Source organism: Brienomyrus brachyistius, unplaced genomic scaffold (assembly GCF_023856365.1).
Source record: "Brienomyrus brachyistius isolate T26 unplaced genomic scaffold, BBRACH_0.4 scaffold47, whole genome shotgun sequence".
NCBI lineage: Eukaryota > Metazoa > Chordata > Actinopteri > Osteoglossiformes > Mormyridae > Brienomyrus > Brienomyrus brachyistius.
Window position 1 is genome coordinate 2,086,717 of NW_026042322.1, and position 22,267 is coordinate 2,108,983.

Here is a 22,267-nt window from a genome sequence, read left to right on the forward strand (position 1 = left end):
TCAGGGCAGATACTTAATTTTTTTTGGGAGGGGGAGGGCAGTGAGCTCGTGGGCTGTGAGGAGATAGATATATAGATAGGTGTCTGGATACTTTATTAATCACTGGATGGAAATTTAAGGTGCTGGCTGGTTCCAGTATTGATGTCTGTGAGGGGAAAATATGTTACTCACAATGAGGTGAGGGTGGGGTTAGATTGATGGAGGGGAGGGGCTTCCCCAGTGGCACGACACACGGCAGTCCTGGCTTATATTACAGCCAGTGACTGATGTGTTTCCTGCCCTTCTCACCTGGCAGTGAGGTTTCCCCTCCCCTGGGCGTGCCACTCCATTGTTCTCACCCCTCCCCTCTAACCTATCTGCCCCCAGGGCTGTGAGCTGTGAGAGAGCAGGTGGGGGTTGTGTTCGTAGGAGGGTTGTGTATAGCTTCATGCCTCCCACACCCCCCCGCTTCCCTGTAGATGATCAGTAACCTCTCACCCCCGCCTCGATGGGCAGAGAAGCATCTCCCTGGCAGGCAACCGGGGAATTTGCCGACCTCGCGATTCATGCCTCGTTAGGCTGCTCGCTGGAGAGCACGGTTCTGATCACAACAGCACATTCTGTGCATCCACCGGACCTGTGCCATGTGTCCCGTCCATCAGAGATGCAGTACCTCACCTTTCAGTCCCGTCTCACGCATTTCTGGAGATTAAAAGCGCTTTGATCGTCTCTTTCAAACGCATATCGCCACTTGCGGCTTTTTAGGGGCTGAAGGGCACACGATAAATTATGTACGCTCTCGTCCTCCCTGTACAGACCACTACCGCCGTGTCAGCTCTGAAGATTCTTGGCACCATTACACACTAAAAGCTGAAGGCCCAGCTGGAAGACAATTAGGATTCAAAGCTCGACTCAGAAGTGTAATGTAATTAAACCGACATGCATGGTCTTCACGGTGAATTCGAAGCACGATTCGGACAAGTGCCGGTCAACGACCCGGACTCCGGCGGGATCCGGTTCTGATGCAAGCAGGCCGTGAGCTACTTGTCTACCTTTGAAGTCCATCTCTTTCATCAGTTTCGTACACGTCAGTAATGACGGGGCCCCCTCGCAGCAAAGGATTTCTGCCTGAATTAATGGCTGGTTGATGGAAGTCCCTGAGGTGTAGTTTGCTAATAATATACCAGCTTTCAGCAGCACAATCGGTTGCAAAAAAGGGGGGGGCCCTCATCCTTTTTCATTATTTTCTAATTACAAATCTTGTCTAAAAGTACAACCTGAGGCCTTTTCTGCAAATTAATTAATAAATTCAGACTTCTATCAGGACTACGATGAGGCTGTCAGAAATTGTTGGGGGAAAGGGGCTGATAGGAGAAATTACAAGCAAGATTTGAGAAATCCAAAGCCTTTGCAGAGCATTTGGAACAGCCCCCCCCCCCCCAAAAAAAAAAACACAAAAAAATTAATATGGAAAAAAAAATTTGCAGCATAACAGGTTAACAAGACACTTGCTCGAAAGAGCGGCTGTTGACATTGGACAATACGGGTTGTATGTTTTTCTGTATTCAGCACCAAACGGATTAATGGGGTGGTGGCACCCATGGGAGGAGGGATCAGGAGCACATCTGCATATTTGCAGCCCCCCCCCCCCCCATCATTTCCACAACTTTTAAAGTTCCCTTAAAACAGCGAGACTCGATTTAATCATCTCATTAAGCTGCACCATCTTTGGTGGCTTTACCATCCTCGATGATCCCCGTGGTGACGAAACTAAGGAGGTAGAAATGAAGACCATGGGTCCCTGGGTAGAGGACCTGGATGGTGCACTGATTTGGCTGATAGCCAGAACATCGAGGAATTTTAGAAGGCCTCGTAGCTGGGATTTATCTGATGGGACAGCATTTGGGACTGGGGTTGCCCAGCCTTTGTGCTTCCTGCCTCTCTGATCCCTTTGTTTCTAGACAGTTTGGATCTCCTGACCTCATGTTTCAGTGTCTTGTCTGGCTTCTTCCTGCCAAGACAAAGAGGAAAAGCACCACCTCCGCCCACTCATTCCACTTAGGTATTAGCCAATAAAACTCAAGTCCCCCAACCACCCAGATGATTAAGGTTTGAAGAGGACAGCTGGGGGTGGGGGGTGGAAGAGGATTTGCTGGGAGCTGATACATCTCCCCAGTACGTCAAACACCTGACCGCCTCTCTAACGGTTCCTTACTGACAGATTTCCTTCAGGAATCTCCTCAAACAGGCCCTTCCGTGCTTGCTAATAAGGGTTATCTACTGGCCAGTGTTCCCAACTCTACTATACTCCAATTTCCACCTGGGGACGCTTGAGACATGTCAGAACAAATTTAACGGTACGTTACGTTACATGCCCCTCTCTGGAATTTCAGATGTCATAGTACTAGATAAACAAAGTACTAGACAAACAAAACACAAGCATTCAGCCCTTGACTGTCTGACTGCAGACATATCCAGCAGCCTTCGTTTTAAAGAATAAAAACAGATTGTTTTCCAGGGAGGAAAGTCCACAGATTCCTGACAAGCAGAACCAGGAAAGACCAGCAGCAACATACGAGCCAGCCAGCAGTCAGGAGTTTACAGGGGGGGTGGGGGTCCTTCAGAACAAGAAGAGCATCTTTAAGGGAGCCAGACGTGTTTCAAAGAGCAGCATTTTAAGCTAGGTAACAACACCTGATGGGTGTTGGCTGAAATCCCAGGAGAGTCTTGGATGCAGAACTACTTCAATAAACCATACAGCCATATAAAAATGTCAACTGAACAAAACATACGCACAGAAGAAGTGTGGTTGAGTCATGTGACTCTCCCCCATCCTCACAGTTGCCTTCAATCCTATCTCTATCATCCCCTCCAAATTGCCCCCCCCCCCCAATTATCCACTCGGCCACAGCAGGTTGACGAGCCGACTGAGAAGCCATCATCAAAGAAGCGGAAATACAAATGAACAGAGGCAGGGATAAATCAAATGAAAGCGAAAGGCTGAAAATATAAAGTGGATGAATGGATGATGGTCATAAAAAACTGAATAATTTATTTATCAGCCACACGGGGGGAGGGGGGATTTCAACTCTTAACCCTTTGATATCAGAGGTAACACTACCCAAAAGCATGTTTCCTTTGAACCCCACGTCAGAGATTCCTCATGAAAGAATGATCTGAATACTCATTATTACCTGAGCCCATTTGGGTCAACATCCAGGAGCTGGAAGGCAGGCACCTTAGGGGGAACACTATGACCAAGGACAGGGTTTGTGAACTACCATTTCAATTAAAAAACCCTGGATTTCATTTAAGCACCGAGTCCTTGCTCTGTGCTGATTGGTCGGTCTCCTATGATCACGCACGTGTCACTAATGTCAATGTGAAACAGCTGGATGAGTCTCAGTCAAGGAAACAAACCAGTCAAAGCACAAGAAGAACTGAACTATTTAGCCAAGAATAGAAGCCTTTCAGTTTTAATGCAGTGTGTAAAAGCTGATGTAGCTCCTAGTGTCCCCCCCAACATGGATTAGGGGGGTCACCCTAAGGCACGTGGATTCATAATGCATTGCATGGCCCCAGAGCTCAAAGGCACAGCGTTACGATGGATTCCTAAGCCTCATCTACACCTAAATTGTTCCACTCCAAATACTAACATAAACCTTGCACCTTTCCTGTGTAAACAAGCTCAGAATGAGATGCTGTTGGGAAATGTTGTTTAGCTCCTGCTCCCAAACTTCTAACACTTCTACCTTCGAAATAAAATGTCAGTAAAATGATCTACTGAGACACTGGTTTTCATGAAATTAATGAAGTCTGGTCACATCCTTAGAAAACCGGCAGTCTGATAACATGTCAGTGAGTTGCGGGAAGCGGAGTGTTAATCGAACACAAGACGAAGCACAAAAAGGAACAGTCTGTTTAATTAGGATTAATCGGTTATAGATAGTTAAATTGCTGAATAATTGCCTAAGTAACTGGTCATAATTGCATTTGCAAAAAAAATAAAACAAAAATCCTTTTGGGCCAGCAAATCGCACGTCTGAGTAACGCAAATGAGGCAGATGATGGCGATATCTTGCTGACAGCTGTAGCCCAGCCTATTTAATTGCAGATTGAACTGGATTGAACTCCTCCCCCCCAAACACACACACACACACACAGAGGCTGAAATGGCACCTAGGCTGTACTTGTAACAGCCCCTGGCAACTACGAGTACCAGAGATGCGTAGAAAAGGTCAAGAGTCAAAAGTAAAGTTCTGATCAAACACATCAGGCTCAGATACGCAGGTCTAGGTCTGGTCGGTCAATGTCATTAACCTGCTTAGGCAGCAGAGCATTGCACTTATATTAGACCCAACATTTAGCCCATGTCCTGAACCTGATACTATACATTTCAACAGACACTGGGTTAAAAAATATGCACACACACACATACATACACACATACATACATGCACGCATACACACATACATAAAAATGTCTGTATTGGTTCCATTGTCTCAGTAAATGTTTACACAAGTAAATGTTGTGTTGACCGGCGCTCAAAGGTCCGTCCGAAATGCAAGGAGTTTGGATCATGAGACGGACCCACTGATCAGTGACATATTAAACTAAAATCACAGTATGTGAGCCCAGCAGTGATTCCGGGATCAGGGCCAGTTCGGGGCGAGATTTTCTAGGCACGACAAGGGGGCACACAGATGGAGCTGTGCGAGATCCTCGCCCACGCACACTTCCTCGTGCGACAGAGGACGGCCGTCGGTGGGCGACGTACGTGTGGCTGACTGTCCGGACAACCGCAGGGCTGTTATTATCCAGTGAGCAAAGAGGGGGCAGTGTGAATGCAGCAAGGAGCAGCAACCGGGCAAATATGCGACCTCCTGGTGTTCTGTGTTGACAGGCCTGGTGGTCTTGTCTTGCCTCTCCATTTTTCACAGGGTGGGAGCATTCAGAGTGCGTGTGAGTGTGTGTGTGTTTCTGTGTGTGGGGTGGTGGACACCAAGAACTTAAATGGATTCCTGGAATGTTCCGGCACTCAATGGTGGAGCCTAGGACCGGGAATCTTTCTATATGACTCCTTGACAGGGTGTTAAGACCAAACTTTGGGTGAACATGGTGCACACTGCCATGGGCCACGCTGAGACCCAAGACGCAAACAGGGATTGTGAATCCATTAAATGTGCCCCCCCGCTGGGAGTGTCAAGAGTAGAGTCACATGCATACAGACACCAACACAGATAATAGAAATGCTTGATATGGAAAAAGAAAAACCCACTTTTTATTGCACTTATAAGTTATAAGAAAATAAAAATTCTAAGTGAATCAAACAATACACAATCCCATACGCGTTTTTTTTTTTCCCTCTGTGACGGCAGGCAGTTACATAAAACTGGAAAATAAATCCACCGGTAACATCTGATTTCTTAAACCAGATCATAAATTAAACGGGGGAAGAGAGGGGGGAGGAGAAAGAGAGAGAGAGAGAGAGAACAAGACTGTTTAATATACAGTGTTATGCCACTTTCACAGTTCAGCTAGAGTCGTGTACTCTTGGAAAATGAGACAAATCATTTGGCTACACTATCACCTTTCCCTGTAGGCCCGCCCTTTCATCGAGGAAGCAGATGCACCCAGAGCCGGGTCTGCTTCGAGGAAGACGACCGACCTCATGCATTGCCGACCTCTGACCCCAGGAGCCTTTTGAGCGGACATCTTACACATCTGTCTGCGTTTTGCAAGTCGGGGCACTTCCACTCTAACTTAAGGTTGAGTGATGTTCATTTGTACGTCGGCACGGCGATTGTTTCAAAATTTAAAAATCCACTTGCCTGACATTTACCACTCCCCCCCCCCCCCTTTGTCCCTTTCCACCACCCCTTTAGAATGGAGTCCCCCACCAAGACAGGCTGAAAGAACTTTGTCCTAAGGAATGTGTTTACAATTTGTTGCACACATGTATGTGCACACACACACACACACACACACACACACACACACCCTAAAACAGTAATGTTCGCTCAGTCCTTGTCCTTTCCTGCTGCAGGCAGCCCCATGTCTGTCTGTCATCCGTCTGTCCGTTCCCTCCTTGACACCACTCAGAGGCACACCTGGCTTGGGTTCCAGTGGCAGCAGAGTCAGCCGTCGCTCACGCAGCGCTCATGTCAAGAGTTCAAACTATAGTTAATTTGGAATTTAGTCTGGGACTAAAACGTCGCAGCGATTAAACATCCACCTTTTCTCTTCCATTAGCAGCATAGGTAAAGTTTGGCCACTGGGAACACAGTACTGGGAAGTGGGGGGACAGGAGCCCGTCCCCAACATAGCACCAGTGTTGAGGAGCTAACCCAGCCAGACTCTTCAAAGACTCGGGACATCTTGCCTATCGAGATTTAGCTTTCGATAAGACCCCCCCCTCCAAAAAAAAGAGACAGAATAGTGTGTGAGAGAGAGAGAGAGAGAGAGAGAGAGAGAGGTTAATACTGGGACCGATTGTTGTTGGCAACAGTAGGCAGAAAAAAAAAAAAACTCGTTCATTGAACTGATCAAATGTACAAAGTAACTGAAATTCACAGTCGTTTCTGCACCGTTCAAACCAGGAAACGAATGATGGAATTAAAATACCAACGAAACACAAACCAGGCACCCCCCGGCCTGAAAACCAAAAAGCTGCTTGTGTGATTCTGCTCAATGTTTCGCCAGTAAGAATCTCTTTCGTTTTTGTTTTTTTTGTTTGTTAAGGTATCATCTTTAATATTTTTATACACTATTTACCATTTCTTACAAGACACTGGTTTCCTTCTATACAGCGGTGAGTCCATAACCTGCATTTGCTGTTGATGTGGGGGGGGATAGACATTTATACACTGAACTGGTAGCGTCAGGCTTGAGCAAACAAGTCTCTGTGTGGGGGGTGGGGGGGCACCAGCTCCCCTGTCATGAACCAGCCTCCCTTTAGGCTCCACCTCTCTGTGACATCAGCGTGTGATGAGCCCCGCCCCCAACCCCCCAAACACATATACCCCACTGGCCTCCAAGAGGTCGGGGCCTAGCGCCTTTGCAGCAGCTGGGGGGAGGGGGGGAGAGGAGGAGGAAGTTGAGGAGTTGCGGGATGAGCTTGGATGCGAGCACGGATGAGGCGGGGGGGGTGGGGGGGTGGGCCGCCCCGTGTCCGAAAGCTGCGTGTGTCGGGCCCATTTTGGGGGCCTGCTCACTTCATGTCCACGTCGAAGTCCAGCACCAGCAACTTGGTCTCCTCGGTGCCGTTCCGGCTGCCCACGGCACACACCAGCTTGGTGTTGGAGGCGCGGATGCGCCACACCACGCCACCACTGCCACCGCTCTCCAACGTCACCAGGTTGCGAATGAACTCGCCCGTCCGCAGGTCCCACAGCTTTACCGTGCCGTCGTCCGAGCTGGTGATCACAAAGTTCTTGTTGAACTGTAGGCACGTCACCGCGCTCTGGTGTTTATGAGGACCTGCGGGAGGAGGAGCACAGAGGTTACGTCACGTTCCACTGCCGAAGACCGGTTCCAGTACACAAGAACAAAAGTATAGAGGACAGTACAAAATCCCTGAATGTCGTTCTTGCCCCGTCTCAGATATCAAAGATACATCCACTGCATCCTCGTTCTTGGGAGGCAAGTTACCAAGACCGCTCTTGCCAAGACCACAAGTATGATCTTTGCATTCTTGGTTTTGAGAAATTCTTCGGGTCACCCAACTGGCCATCGCGCCATGTGGCAAGGCCCCGAAGGAGCGTCAACATTTCTCCTCGGAATAAGTAATTTGTGAAAGTGAGAGACTACCAATCCTGGTCCTAGTTTACTGGAATACAGACTTGGGGGTGCAAATGCTGTGTGCAAGACGGTGGTTGAAAGCGAGTCAAGGCCTGCGGAGGTGGGTGGGATTTGCCCCAAGGGCGGACTGTCTAGAACCTAATCAGCATGTCAGAGAGACACTGCTGAATCGTGTCTGTGCGACAGGGTGTAAAAGAACACAAATCAGGAAGTACCTACAAGCCCTCTGTTGCTGAAGGGGTCATAAATACAACCCACCACGTCACGTATTTGTACCAAGGGCGCCTGTCTGCAACTCAAAGCCACCATTAAACATGGCTAAACACATCCCCAGCGCAGGGTGCTGAGCCTTAATGAGGGCTTAATTATACTGGTGCTCAAATGCGGGGCCGCTAACAGTCTGGCTGAATGCCGTGTACCGTCCACGCACGCTACCTCACCCCTGACATTAACACTCTGCTGGGTGCCCCCCCTCCTCCCTCTGAGCTCCCGTCCCATCACCAGCATCCCCCCCCCCCCCCCCATTCCATATTCCCCATTCGTCTCCATGCTCACTGAGCGTGTCCTCTGCTTCGGTGAGCGTCAGACCCATAAACTACAAGGTCAGGTGACACATCCTCATAATCCGAGTGGGAATTAATCCTGCCGGACGTTACGACCGACTACAAATTATATCTTTTACAATATGGTGGCCATAAAAAGCTGTCCACAATTCCCAGCTATGCCGGGGAGTGCGGAATGTGGACAGTTGGGTAGAAAATTACTTCCATCCCTGATACGTGAAGCGTATAATGGACAGGAGAGTATGAGAACAAGATCCCCCGCCACCAAGCCACTGCGCTCACCTTGCAGGGTCTGCAGACACTGGCCCGTCTTGATGTCCCAGATCTTGACGGTGGAATCGGCGTTGCCCGAGACGAGGATGTTGTCCCTGAGCTCCATGCCGCTGGTGAGCGACTGGTGGCCCGTCAGCGTGTGGATGCAGTTCCCTGTCTCCACGTCCCACACGCGGATCGATGTGTCCAGGGAGCCACTCACCACGTGGATGCCGTCGAACTGCAGGGGGCGACGGAGAGTATCGATCAGCTGTTAAATCAAGAAGCCCAGTGTCCTGGAGCTGCCTGGGAAAAGCCACTTCCTGCAATCCGATTATGTCACCCTGGCTGGGCTGGAAAGCTCTTTTTTGCGAGTGCTGGCTGCATTTTAAACGTAACCTTGCTGTACGGAAATTTCCGCCCCGGTTCTTCATTCTAGACAGACCCCCCCTCCCCCCTTCTCACCAGGGTTTCCTGCCATAAAAACACCCATATACTCATAATACAAGCACTAGCTGAAAGCTGATTGGCCACCAGATTCCCCTCTCCGCTGTCACTCACCGATTAAAAAACTTTATTGGCTAATGACAAGATTGGCCGTTCTTTATGAATTTGCCCCCTCATGTCCCGCCTACCTTGAATCTTGTCCCCTCAGAATTCAGCCCCCGCACCAACGCATGGCACACCCTACACTTTTAGTACGCCCTATTGTTGTACGGCTATGCGGCAAAGTTAACTAGCTTACCTGGGTGACATGCCGTTCAGGTAACGGCCCATTTAGGTAACACCCCACCGGCCTTTACGAGCACCCGCTGCAGGCAGTCCCCGCTCACCTGTAAGGAGTACACGCGGTTGGTGTGTCCCTGGAGCGTGTGCAGACAGGTCTCTGTCTCGGGGTCCCACACCTTCACCATGAAGTCGTAGGCCCCGCTGACCACGCGCCGCCCGTCGTACTGCACACAGCGAACCGCCGCCACGTGGCCCATCAGCACGTGCAGGCACTGGCCCGTCTCGATGTCCCAGACCCGCAGTGTGGCATCCCGCGAGCCGCTCACCACCCTGGCACGGACAGGAGACAGACGGACGCTCAAACGGGACGCTTCCGGAAAGCAAGCGACCTTTTCCCAGGTTAGTAACGCACAGCGGGATGCCTAAAACCCAAACGGGTCACATTCCCGCCGTACAGAAGCGAGAGACAAGGCAGCATTCTAAATCACCACGTAGAAACCGCCATCTTGTGTTTTTCCGGCACAAACCCACTATGGACGCCAGAATGTCTCAGCCCGCTGATAGCCTGTCAATGCTCATCCCATGATTCCCTGACAGTATGAGTTAGGGAGCAGGCAGGACTGAACAGGCGGGGATGGGGGCGGGGCTCACCTCTTCTCATGTAGGTGCATGCAGCGCACCGTGGACGTGTGGCCGTACAGCGTGTGGATACACTCCCCAGTCTCGCCATTCCACACCTTCAGCGTTCGGTCCGTTGAGCCGCTGATGATGATGTTGTCCTTCATCTGGGACGACCAGACTCCGCCCGTGTGACCCACCAGCGTCCTCAGGCACTGCCAGGTTAGACAGAGACGATTTAAAAACATGAGCACTCAAATGCCACAGGCGGGGGAATCTCTGTTTGACCTTTAAGTGTGGTAACCGCTGACGACCATGTAATTCGCAGCGGACTACCTCATTAAACAGAGGCTTAGGCCTGTGTTTGCGCTCTTCCGCGTCACACAACACAAACACGCCAAATGTCATCGATAAGCTCCTGTATATCTTAGTGGCCTGTGTACGGCCAGGATGCACCCATCCATTCTCCGTACACGGAAAAGACCCCATGGACAGGGGTGACCGATCCCACTGATGCTTGATTAAAGGAACGCTCTCCTGCCACAAGAGCCTCGATAAGCATCCATGCAGGAATAAACACATCCACCAATCCGATTTCGCCCGGGACTGCGAACGAGGTATTGATCAGAGAAAATACGGTAAACGCCAGCACAGAAATCACCCCCCCCCCCCCTCCTTGCCAATGGACTGAAGACGTTTGACTTAATTTGCTCCCCAGAGCATCGTTCTCACGCCGGTGGGTCAGAAATCAGTGCTGTTTTCCGGTGTGATCCATTCAGAAGGAGACTCAGAATGAATTGCAATCCGCCGCACTCCTACCAGATGAAGGGCAGGTTTAATATGCTGCTTGCTGGAGCTGTTCTGTCCTGATAAACAGGGACGACTCCATTGACTCTGCCCATTTCTGCAAGCAGCGGGTTGACCTTCTAGAACCTTCTCTGCAGAATTAAGCCCCCCCCCCTCCCGTCTACGCTACTCCCTAGCCAAACCCCGTCACGGCCAATGACTTAGGCGGGGGGGGGGGGGGGGTGCCAAAATGTTAACGGTTTTCCAGGTGGGATTCGTCCAATGGTCCGAAACCACAAGCCGTCACAAGTGTTGAAATCACAACTTCGGTGGTAGACGAAACCGACCAGGGACATAAACTCTGGAGGATGGCCATGACGGCTAAGCCAGAACTGGGCCCGTTCCTTATTTTCCACATTACAAACATGGTCTGCAGCTGAATTTATATTCAGTATTCGGTTTTTGCAGGCCACAGCATCGTCTGTCTACTGCGTGATGTGTGGGGACGCTATGTGTAGGAGAGAGGGACAGAGATGGACCACCATGAGAAAACACATGAAAGCACAGGATCTGTTGGAATGGAGTTTAGCTGTCCGTGTTTTTACCTGAACAATAGAGAGAGAGGAGGTTCTGAATGCTGTCAGCCAGGGAGGATTACCTCTGTATCTAGGGTCTGTTTAGCGGGCACTAATTTGGCTATTTTCCCCTTTTACCATTCTCAACCTTTTATTTCTCCTACTAAGCAATCAGGCAGAGATAGGGTCGCCCGCACGGACAGTCTGCCTTTCAGCAGCCACCAGTAATAAAAGCTGAGTGGACGGCATCCTAATAAAAAGGGATGGATCTGGAGGCCGGGGCCATATCCGCGGTGAAGTTGAGAACCACGGCAGGCAGTTACTCCCACCGCCCACATCAGGGCGCCGGCCATCCCCACACCGATGCCTCACTTGTCCACCTTCACCTCGGCTTTCATTCAGTGTTTTTAGTTGGAGCCTCACCCCCTCACCCCCCCTTCACAGTGTCCTGCGGCCTTAATTACGGTCCCACAGGAAAACCCGTTGCTGCTCTCCGCCAATCATCAAAGGGGGGGAGGGGCGAACCCCGTAGAAAGTTATAACCTGGGGTGCTCATTTCATGGTCCCAGGACAGAATGACTCCAACCAGGCCCCCCATGATACACAACCCCTCTCCTGGTCTGTGAGAACTTCGAATGTGCTACCATGAAGGGTGCCTTAAACTACAGTGGACAAGAACGCACTGTGGCCTCCTGGTTCCTCAGTAAATTAATAACTTCAGATGGAGAGCATCGACTTTCCACTGCAGAAGGTTCTTTCATGGAAGTATGTGTGTGTGTGTGTGTGTGTGTGTGGGGGGGGGGGTAGAGGCACAGGGAGGGGGGGGCTGTGTTAGAACCGGCAGAGTGGCGAATGTGGCCCGGTGAATGTTCCACGCAGCACGAGCCTCATAAACCTCAGCGTTCCACTTGCCACTGGCAGGACGTGGCAGGCGGTTTCCATGGTGACGGTCAACACAGAAGCAACAAACTCAATGAACTAGTTGTGTGACTGCCCCCACCTGCCATTCCGGTCATATTTCACACGCCGGGTACCAGTGGCCGATATCACCCGGAATTCAACGCGGACTGGTTGTACCGCCAAAGTATGATTAGCCTAGAATGGGAACTATGAAGGGGAAGGAGAAAATCAAGCCTTTAAATTGTAGTGTTTAAACTGTTTTAAGCTGCACTTTGTGTTTGTACTTTTCCCACAGGAGTACAGATGATGGCGAGTGAAAGTTTGTAGATATGGCTGGGAGTGAGTGGCCTCAAACGCCAAGGTATTTTAAGATCAGAGGAATCCTGAAGGCTGACCCCTCCGGTGCAGCCGGTTTGGGGGGGGGGGGGGGGGGGGGAGAATCGGTGGCCATGGAATGAAGCCGAGAGCGAGGAGCATGGGGCTACGGGTTCGGTGGCTCACAAAAAACCACCGAAAGGCAGACATGCGACGCCGCAGCTGATGCAACCTCATCGCAACTGCCGAACTGGAAAAATGGAGTCGGGACTCTTACGGAAAAGGGGGGGGGAGGGGTCGTCAATGGGAGTCACTCGCAGACGGGAATAAGGGACCGGATCATGCCGTATCATCCTTAGTGGCGCTCAAATGCAGCGTTTAGGGTTATCACCCCCCCCCACCAATCAATATCCCCGATTCCCAGCAGCAGAAGTACGATTCGTTAAGACCTGTGACAAACGACGCAGAGCACCCGCCGTGCTGTCGCCGGGGGCGACCCACGGAGGCGACCCACGGAGGCCCAGCAATGGAAAATAGCAGCGGCGCTGGCCGGTTTACAGAAGGACGGCCTGCCGCGCCTCGGACAGGAGTCCCGCAGACACTGACAGATGGAGGAGCTGCCGGTTTGCCACTCGACCTCCACGGAAGGACGGAACCGCTGCGGAGTGACTCACGCAGGAAGAAGCGGCTCGAAGGCTCACCTGAGCGTGTCTGGCAGGGACTCGGGCCGCGGCGGGTCATGGTATCGCCCCCGCCGGGCCCGGGACAGGGGCGCGTGGCTGTTACTGGCGCATTCTGAGGGCAGACGCAGGGGACACAGGAAGTGCTGTGTGTGTGTGTGTGTGTGTGTGTGTGTGTGTGTGTGTGTGTGTGTGTGTGTGTGTGGGGGGGGGGGGTCGATGCGGAGGCCGGTCACGGGGTGCCGATTCGCTGGACATGGCTTCGGTACCTGCGCTCAGGCGTGACCATAGGCTGCTGAGACGCCCTACTCTGAAACTGACCCTTGCTGCGCAATGCGGGCCAGAACATACGTGTTTTTTTTTTTAAGCGTTATTTTTAAGCTGCATGCGACCTTCCACAAATCTGACCCACCCCCCTCCTACTTCCGGTTGTTTCATGATGATGCCCCAGCACCCCCTGACCAAAACATGCCCTCCTGCCAAGGTCTGCATGCTTTGCTTGCCGGTGTGGCCCCCGTCTCAGCGCGGTTCCTCCCCGGCCAGGAGATGAAGGCCACCCCCGTCCTGCCAGCACAACAGTGCCAAGTCCAGATACTAAAGAACCACCAAATTACTTTGGACAAATCAGCAGTGAATCGATCTGATTGAGATGTCAGGCTCTGCCTGATTAAAGTCACTGAGTCGTAGTCTGCTTCAGGAATTCAAGCACTCAAACAAAATTAAGCACGTATTTAATTACTGAACTTAAAACAACTATTTTCAAAATAAACTTTGCATGCCACTGATCTAACCTTGTAACAGTATGTGGTCACTAGTTGGTCCGGCATCGCGTTCTGAACCAAGGTTATTAATTTGAAGTTGGTTCAAATTATTGCTACGCGTATTATAGCCTGATCTCTTCTGGGAAGGCTTTCCGTTAGATGTTGGATCATTGTTGGTGGGATTTGCTGCTATCCAGGTTGGGGACTGGTGTTGGGTGATCAGGCCCCTTTCTGAGAGTTTATGTGGCCGACCATTTCCCAAGTGAACTTGCTCCCAGACATTGTGACCTTCATGATCACTTTACTTAAGGGTGGCTCTAGCCGGGCAGAAATGTGGCGAACTTGGGAAGATACCATCTTATGATGGTGTCAAATGGAAAGTCACTAATTCCCATTCCGCTGCTGACAATTGGGGCAGGAGGTCATGCGATTGTGTTCTTAATTATGCATCAGTCAGATCAATTCAGCCATTCCTCTAACAGCGGTGTCCCCACACTTTGGGCCATACAGTGCATGTGACAGTGCATGTCTGCGCTTTGCACACATGCCTACCATTAAAAAGCACAAATAACCTGGGTAAATTTAGCCGAGTTTTTGACTTCCTTATTGTCCCTGGGGTCATCGCCATGGCGACCATGGGCTTCCTGCTCGCCACTGCAAAGCCTCCCCCTCCTCCCTGACTTCTGGGACAAAGGCTGGTGCGCACTATTTAATGATGAGTCATCATTCCTAGCATGCGCCCTCAAAGCCCAGGGTACCAGAACAACCGTGATCCAGGCAGAATTCGCGGGAAACTACTCCTCCCCTTGCGGTAAACCCCAAGGCAAGAGGCCCCGCCCCGGCACTCGCTCGTCTTCCCGGCTCGGCTCTGACGCGATTACACGGGCAGCGGGATACATATTCACCCCTGTCAAAACAGGAGAGGTATGGTGCTCTGAAGAGGAGCCCATTTCATTAGCGCTCCCGGGAAAACAGAGTCCAGGAATAGGAGGCGAGTGACAGGCTGATTTACGGCCAATCGGCAGGCTCGGCTGCTCTCTCTGGCCGGCTCCGGGAAAGCCACACGAGCCTGGCACGTGTCAGGAACAAACCGACCGGCACTGCACCACACAGACGCCTCCTGCCCTAGACTCTGGCGCCAATGCGGACAAGGGCCTTGGCGAGTTAAGCATCTGCGGGACTTAACGGCGCCCGTCCAGCCCGAAAATCGATACAGGGAACAAACAGATCCGGCAACCATGACAAGCTGGGTCTAATGAAGAGCTCAGGGTAATGGCCTAAGGGGCATGGTTTAAGGAACGAGGCGAGGATAGCCAGCCAGTCACGCATGCGAGGCCTGAGAAGAGAAAACCATCACATCCAGAAATGGGGGGCTGTCAGTTTATCATCAGATCGATGAGAGAGATGCATGATGGGATTAGAGCCATGGTACTCCCTCCGACATGTTGTGATAGCTGAGATTCTCACGCCGGGGACAGAAAGCGGAGGGGCACTCACCTTCCCTGTGACTGCCGACCACACCTTCAGCGTGTTGTCGTCCGAGCCGCTAACGATGCGGTTGCCACAGAACTGAAGGCAGGTGATCACATGGTCGTCGTGACCTTTAAGCACCTGGGGGGGAGGGGGGCGAGGAGAAGGTCAAGAGGTGGCCAGAGTCAGAAGAAAACGAGACCTTGCGCGGACATCTACACGCGGGGCTTTCGAAACGTCAGAGAGGCGCAGGAGCAGCCTTTAAATTACACCCACAGAGGCCTGCCTGCCCGCCTGGCTCATAGCGGGTCACGAAAGTGCTGACGTGGTAAATGACAAAGCGCTTCTGAGCACTGCGGAGAGCGGGAGCGAGAGAGAGAGAGAGAGAGAGAGAGAGAGAGAGGGAGGGAGGGAAAGAGCGAACAGGGCCGCGCAGAACGACGCGGTGACATCAGCGGCAGTCAGAGAAGCCGCAGGCAGTGGCGTGCGGGGGGGGGGGGGGGGGGGGTGCCACTCACGCGTGTGAAAGCAGGGGGGGCGGCGAGACGCTCTGAGCTCGGAAACGAGCCAAATCAACGGAGACCGACTCAGAGGCAGAGCAGATCAGGGAACTCTGACTATCACGGCGATGGAGTGGTGTGTGTTTTTTTTTTTTGGGGGGGGGGGGGGGGGTACCTTGGGAGATTTCAGGTCTCCTCTCCGCCAGTTGGTGTCTATCCTGTGTTGCCTGATGTAGGCGCTCTTCCAGGGGCTGTGCGTGAAGCCAGGTTTGATCACCTTCCTCCTCTTGATATGCAAGGGCTCGTCGATACCTGTGGGGTGGTGGTGAAGGGGTTGACATTACCCCCCCAACCAGAGCTCACACCGGGCCGTAACAGGGAGACACGGGTACGGCATGGGGGCAATCGGAGCTTTTGGGTAGATGCCCAACATGGGATTGGGGGAGGGGATCATTAGAGGGTGACATGCAGCCGGAGACCCCGCCCCCCAAACTGTATAGGAGCAGTTTGTTCAAACACACAGAAACATGTTGTGGGGTGTGACATATACAGATGAAAGGGGCGTGCCATAAGGCAACAAATGGGTGTTGCATATGCATATAAAGGGGCGTGGCATGGCACTGTGGGCGTGGCTAACCTTCCTCCCGGCACTTCTCCCTCCACAGCAGGTTGTCTTCAGCCAGGATGCGCCAGTAGTGGCAGGTCTGAGCGGCCTGCAGCAGATCCTTGGGCTCCAAGAAGGAAAGCACGTAGAGGGCCAGCTGGGAGGGGGAGGAACGCATGCAGAAAGACTATAAGGACTCTCAGGAAAGCAAGGAGGGGGGAGATGGAGGAAGACAAATGGCACCACGCTTCACTGCACCCGCTCAGCCGCCGCCACCTGTGAGATTAGGGCCAGCAGATAAGACACAAGGCCCAATAACCCAGCCAGAGAAGCCACACTCCATGCGAGGGGGTGTATACCAGGGCGGGGTCACAAGCCCCAGCTGAATGGCTCCCAGAGTGCGACCTCACCTGTCACTCGCCGATTCAAAACATACCACTTGCTGATAATGCTGGCCCCTCTGTATAAAATCATAGCCACACCCCATTTGAAAGGTCTAAGGTCTGGTCTCCCCCGGCCCGCGACACGATGGCTGGTTAGCGTTTAGCCGCAGCGGGCTGCGTCTCACCTCTTTGGGCAGCAGGGAGATGAAGTCGCGCTGGAACTGCGGCTCGATCACCTGCATCATGTGCTTGACCTGCGTGGGCTCGCAGCTGTCGATGAGCTCGTCCAGCGCCAGCAGCTTTTCCGTGCCGCTCCAGCTCTGGGGGGGGGTAGGGGGGGGGTCAATGCATGTGTGAGCATGTGCATGTGCGTGCCCACGCGTGTGACCAATACAGATGTAGACAAAATCGCGACCAAAATAACACGGGGGGGGAATCAAAGGATAAAAGCCAAGATCTTCCATCTGTTTTCATATGTTGCCCGTGTGACCCACAGAATTGTTAAGAGTCGTTAACGGCTTTCTGGTGAGTTAACGGAAAGTCCTTCCCAAAGACGCTGTGACAGAAGGCTCCATGCGCGAGTGTGAAAGCCCCTCGGTTGCCTTGGTGGACCGTGCCAAGTGAGAGCCATTCCGCCAGGGCCATACCCCCCCCTCCCCAAATCCCTGACATCACGGTTAACAGGAGAGCAGCCACACTCCCACCCCGGTCCACAAGTAGCAACGAACAATCGCGAGTGTAAACAATGGGGCACCAACAGGATGGCCACCGCCTTAACATTCACAGAGAGGAAGGGAGGGGGGCAGGCAGCACCCAGCCGCTTGGCAGAACCGGACCCTGGAGCAGGCCCTGTGCTGCAGAACAGTCTAATTACAGCAGTCAAGACCAGCAGCAGAGTGAGTTGGACCGGGCGCTGGTGCTGGATGCTAAGCCTTCACCGGGTTTGCCGTCGCCATGGATACATCCCAACGGAACCGAGCACCTGGAATCCAGGGTTTTTGTTAAACGGCGGAATTATGACAGACCAGGCCCCCCACGTTCGTTCAGGTAACGAGATCCGCGGAAGTCTACCACGGACTATGAAATTAAAAATAAATCACAACTCCGCCGTGAACACCGATCAAATATCCGGGCCAGATGTTTAAACTTTACACTAATTAGAGACTCGCTTATACGAGACGGATCTCCGAGGCCCCATTACCGTGGAAACAGAGTGGCGCAACGGGGAAGAGGTGGGAGGGGTGGGCCCGCTGCCTTAACGAGGTCCGTCACTAGGACGGCTAAGCCGGCACAGACTGACCCGTCAATCCTCAGGCCCGGCAGACCGGGGGGGGATTACACCGACAAATATCATACCTGTTCCGTCGTGGAACCAGGAATTACAGTTCCATTCATGAGTAAACTCGCAAGCCGCCGGTACTGTGGCAGGTAATCCTTATGACGCAATGCAGAAAGCTGACGAGCCGTCCGCAGTTATCGCAGCTACTGACTGGACGTTAGCATTTGGCGAGCTGGGTGGGGCCCTGTGTTCACCTGGAAGGTCCGCAGCCATTCCTGCAGGCCACTCGGAGGCTGGATGGAAGTGATGCGCCGTCGCTGCTGCCCCTGTCCATTGGCCGCTCGTAGGTGTCCAAAGGTGGTGGGTGTGGCCGAGTACGGGACAAGCCCCGTGGGGCTGGGAAGGGAACAAAAATTAAAAAAAAAAAATCAGGGGAGAGCACTGAGAAACGGGTGCAGCATGCACTCGGCAAGACGTCAAAGGGACTCTGCTGCCCCACGGATGCATCACAGCAGTAATGTACATTTCAGACCATTAACCATTCAATGTACGTGTACCGCCATGTTTCTGTACAATTAAAAACCACATCAAAAGGCCGGGGAAACAAGCAATTTAATGGGAGCAAACTTTCCAAATGATGCTCTTGGGGGTGGGGGGTGTAGAACTATCCAGCACGCGGTGTGCATGTCCCCTCCCTGTCTACATATTGGGGGGGGGGGGATTCTTTCGTAGAGGGCTTTCTGGCACCCAGGTTATGGTCATTATAAACCAGCCCTGTCCAGGAAACCAAGCATCACCCTTAACGGTTGACAGTGGCAAGGAAACTTCCGGAGAGGCCCGGAAGTGTGAAAGCCTCACTGGGACTAGGAAGAGTCCCCATCTTAGCTGTCATCTCAAATGGTAGAAAAATCGCAGAGAAGGCAGCGCCGGTATAGACCGAGGAGCCGAGGGGGCACCGCGTGACGCCGTTTCCGGGGGCCGCGACGGAGGGCTGGAAGGACCCCCGCCCCCCGGGGAGACGGCCCAACCAACAAGGGCTTCATAAGCCAAGAGGGACTGAGATATTTATATGTCATATGCATGGTCTGCTGCTGCCTCGTGCGTACACAGGGCCAGCAGCAGGAAAAAGTACTCGGCGACTGCATGGTATGAGGGGGGGGTTTGGGGGATTCGGGGCTGAACTTGGGTTCGACAGGGACAGGGAGGTGGGGTTCCTGACGATGTATAAACACAATTTTCCCCCATTTGAGTGGATTTCTAGTAAAAAAAAAACAAAAAAAACAGAAGCTTTATTTATGCTGACAGCACAAAGCACCAAAGGGATAGAAGGGAAACATCAAATGCTCGGGAACAAAGAGGAATCTGTGGCGGGATGGACTAACGTCTCCATGGAGGCTACCGACAATAAAGGTGCGCGGCTTCAGGTAACGCGCCTCGGTAATTAGCACAAAACCGCTATTTATTAGCATCGCTGCTTATTTACTGACATAATTGGTGTAAGGGCCGGGGGGCGTTGTGCAATCCACAATCACAACGCAACCTTCAGACCAGCATTACAGGACTCCTCCCCTTCCCCGGGGGGGGGGGGGGATCACTAAATGGTTAATGTGATTGATGCTAATAAGATGTTAATCACATCTTTTTAAATACACCAAAGACATTAGGGAGACACTGGACCTGGGATGTGTGTCAGTCCCATCAAAGGGATTCCTGTTTTCAATGCAGGCGTCCAATCACTGCACAAAGGGACCCCCCCCCCCCCCCCAACCCCCTTCCAGCCCATTTTCATTTAGCCCAAGCCACTACGGAACAGAGAGGGGGTGGGGGACAGGGCCGTCTGTCACAAATCCTGCACCCATCACACGTGGGTACAGGAGTGGGGGGGGGGTGCGTGTGTAAATCAGACGAGGCAGCTGGGGTTCGTGTGTGTGTGTCAATGTGAGCATGCCTGTGTGTGTGTGTACGTGTGTGTCAATGTGAGCATGCCTGTGTGTGTGTGTACGTGTGTGTCAATGTGAGCGTGCCTGTGTGTGTGTGTACGTTTGTGTCAATGTGAGCGTGCCTGTGTGTGTGTGCGCGTTTGTGTCAATGTGAGCATGCCTGTGTGTGTGTGCGTTTGTGTCAATGTGAGCGTGCCTGTGTGTGTGTGTACGTGTGTGTCAATGTGAGCGTGCCTGTGTGTGTGTGCGTTTGTGTCAATGTGAGCGTGCCTGTGTGTGTGTGTACGTTTGTGTCAATGTGAGCGTGCCTGTGTGTGTGTGCGCGTTTGTGTCAATGTGAGCGTGCCTGTGTGTGTGTACGTGTGTGTCAATGTGAGCGTGCCTGTGTGTGTGTACGTGTGTGTCAATGTGAGCGTGCCTGTGTGTGTGTACGTGTGTGTCAATGTGAGCGTGCCTGTGTGTGTGTACGTGTGTGTCAATGTGAGCGTGCCTGTGTGTGTGTACGTGTGTGTCAATGTGAGCGTGTGTGTGTGTGCGTTTGTGTCAATGTGAGCGTGCCTGTGTGTGTGTGCGTTTGTGTCAATGTGAGCGTGCCTGTGTGTGTGTACGTGTGTGTCAATGTGAGCGTGCCTGTGTGTGTACGTGTGTGTCAATGTGAGCGTGCCTGTGTGTGTACGTGTGTGTCAATGTGAGCGTGCCTGTGTGTGTACGTGTGTGTCAATGTGAGCGTGCCTGTGTGTGTGTACGTGTGTGTCAATGTGAGCGTGCCTCTGTGTCTGTGTGTGTGTCTATATGCGTGTGTGCATGTGCGCTTGTGCGATGCGCGCTTTACCTCGGATACTCCGAGCCCTTGCACGGCTTCTTTCCTGAAGGGAAAGATCGGACCTCGGGGCCGTGGTCCAACTTTCTCTTCATCTGCAAGACAAAAGGGGGAGGGGTGCGCCGTTTAGCACGATTAGGGACGGCGAAGGCGATTTACATTCGGCCAACAGCGGCACACAAAGACCCCCATGCCACACACATCACAGAGCAGGACCCGGACCTTACCACAGCCAGCCGGACCCTTAAAGGATTTTATGCAGAATGCCAGCCCCACACACAAAGGACACCCCCCCCCCAATGTATTTACATTTAAAGGGGCTGACATTGCTGAATGAGGGGTGTGTGAGACTGGGAGGAGGAAACGAGAAACAGGAGGGTGGGTGTAAAACACCCCGGTGATGGTTATCGACTGCGTTCCCCTCACGCTGAGCTCGGGCCTGTTTTCTAAAGACGGGGAGGAGGTGTCATCAAATTAAACCACCACGGATGTACCCCCGCCTGAGGACGAATGGGGGGGTGTCCATGGGACGGAGCGGCAAGCCTGGCATGGCACTAACAGATATCCCAGAAGGCCTTGCAGGTAAGAAGAAAGCAACAATCACACAAGCGGCGAGTGGAGGGTGACAGCCAACCAAAGAAAACAAACGGCACGAAATTAAGGCTTTGTGTTCCGAGTGACTGTCAGGCAGAAGGTTCCTGTGTACTGAAACACTGACGATGAGGGCCCGAATGGGGAGGATTTTAAAGCCACAAACAGGGCCCCCCCCCCCCCAGAGTCAAGCTCGGAAACCACTGGGGCCTGGACAGGACAGTGAGGAGCCACTGGGGGACAGCAGAGGACATCCGGAGCGATGTCAAGGTGCTCCAGTGCAGGGCGGCTATTTTTAGGATGCACATTAAACGGAACGTGTGCGCTGCGCCTCCCCCAGCCCCACCCCCCTTCCTCGGCACTGGGGTCTTTTTCTAAATCGTATTCCGCTCTTCGGGGTTCAGGGATCCGACGGCGCCTGCGGGAGTCGGCAGCGTAAAAACCGATTTCGCTCTCCGAAGGCGGCGGCAAGGGGCTTGGGGTGGGGGGCTTTCCGGAAATTAATAAGACTCAGAGCCGCCTGCGTTCCGGCGGGATGGGTTCGGCTCGGGCCAGTGGTGGTGCTTTAAGAACTGCCCCCCACAAACACACACACACACACACACACACACACACACACAGTGCAAACATGTATTATTAGAGAACACACTGGGAACCCAATGGATTAATTATGTAACCCACCAATACACACAGCAATATTACTCGGGACAGACCCTAGGAG

General features: G+C 52.5%; 1 protein-coding gene across 1 annotated transcript in view; it reads right to left on the reverse strand.

The window, feature by feature from the left end:
* Positions 1-5,237: 5,237 nt before the first annotated feature.
* fbxw7 (F-box and WD repeat domain containing 7) overlaps positions 5,238-22,267 on the reverse strand; it is a 44,684-nt gene continuing 27,654 nt past the window's right edge. The window contains 10 exon segments of the mRNA XM_048999745.1: positions 5,238-7,459; positions 8,626-8,836; positions 9,429-9,654; positions 9,976-10,157; positions 15,457-15,570; positions 16,105-16,241; positions 16,567-16,690; positions 17,102-17,236; positions 18,450-18,591; positions 20,968-21,050. Of these exon segments, the coding sequence (XP_048855702.1) occupies positions 7,191-7,459; positions 8,626-8,836; positions 9,429-9,654; positions 9,976-10,157; positions 15,457-15,570; positions 16,105-16,241; positions 16,567-16,690; positions 17,102-17,236; positions 18,450-18,591; positions 20,968-21,050 (1,623 nt within the window). The 3' untranslated portion in view covers positions 5,238-7,190.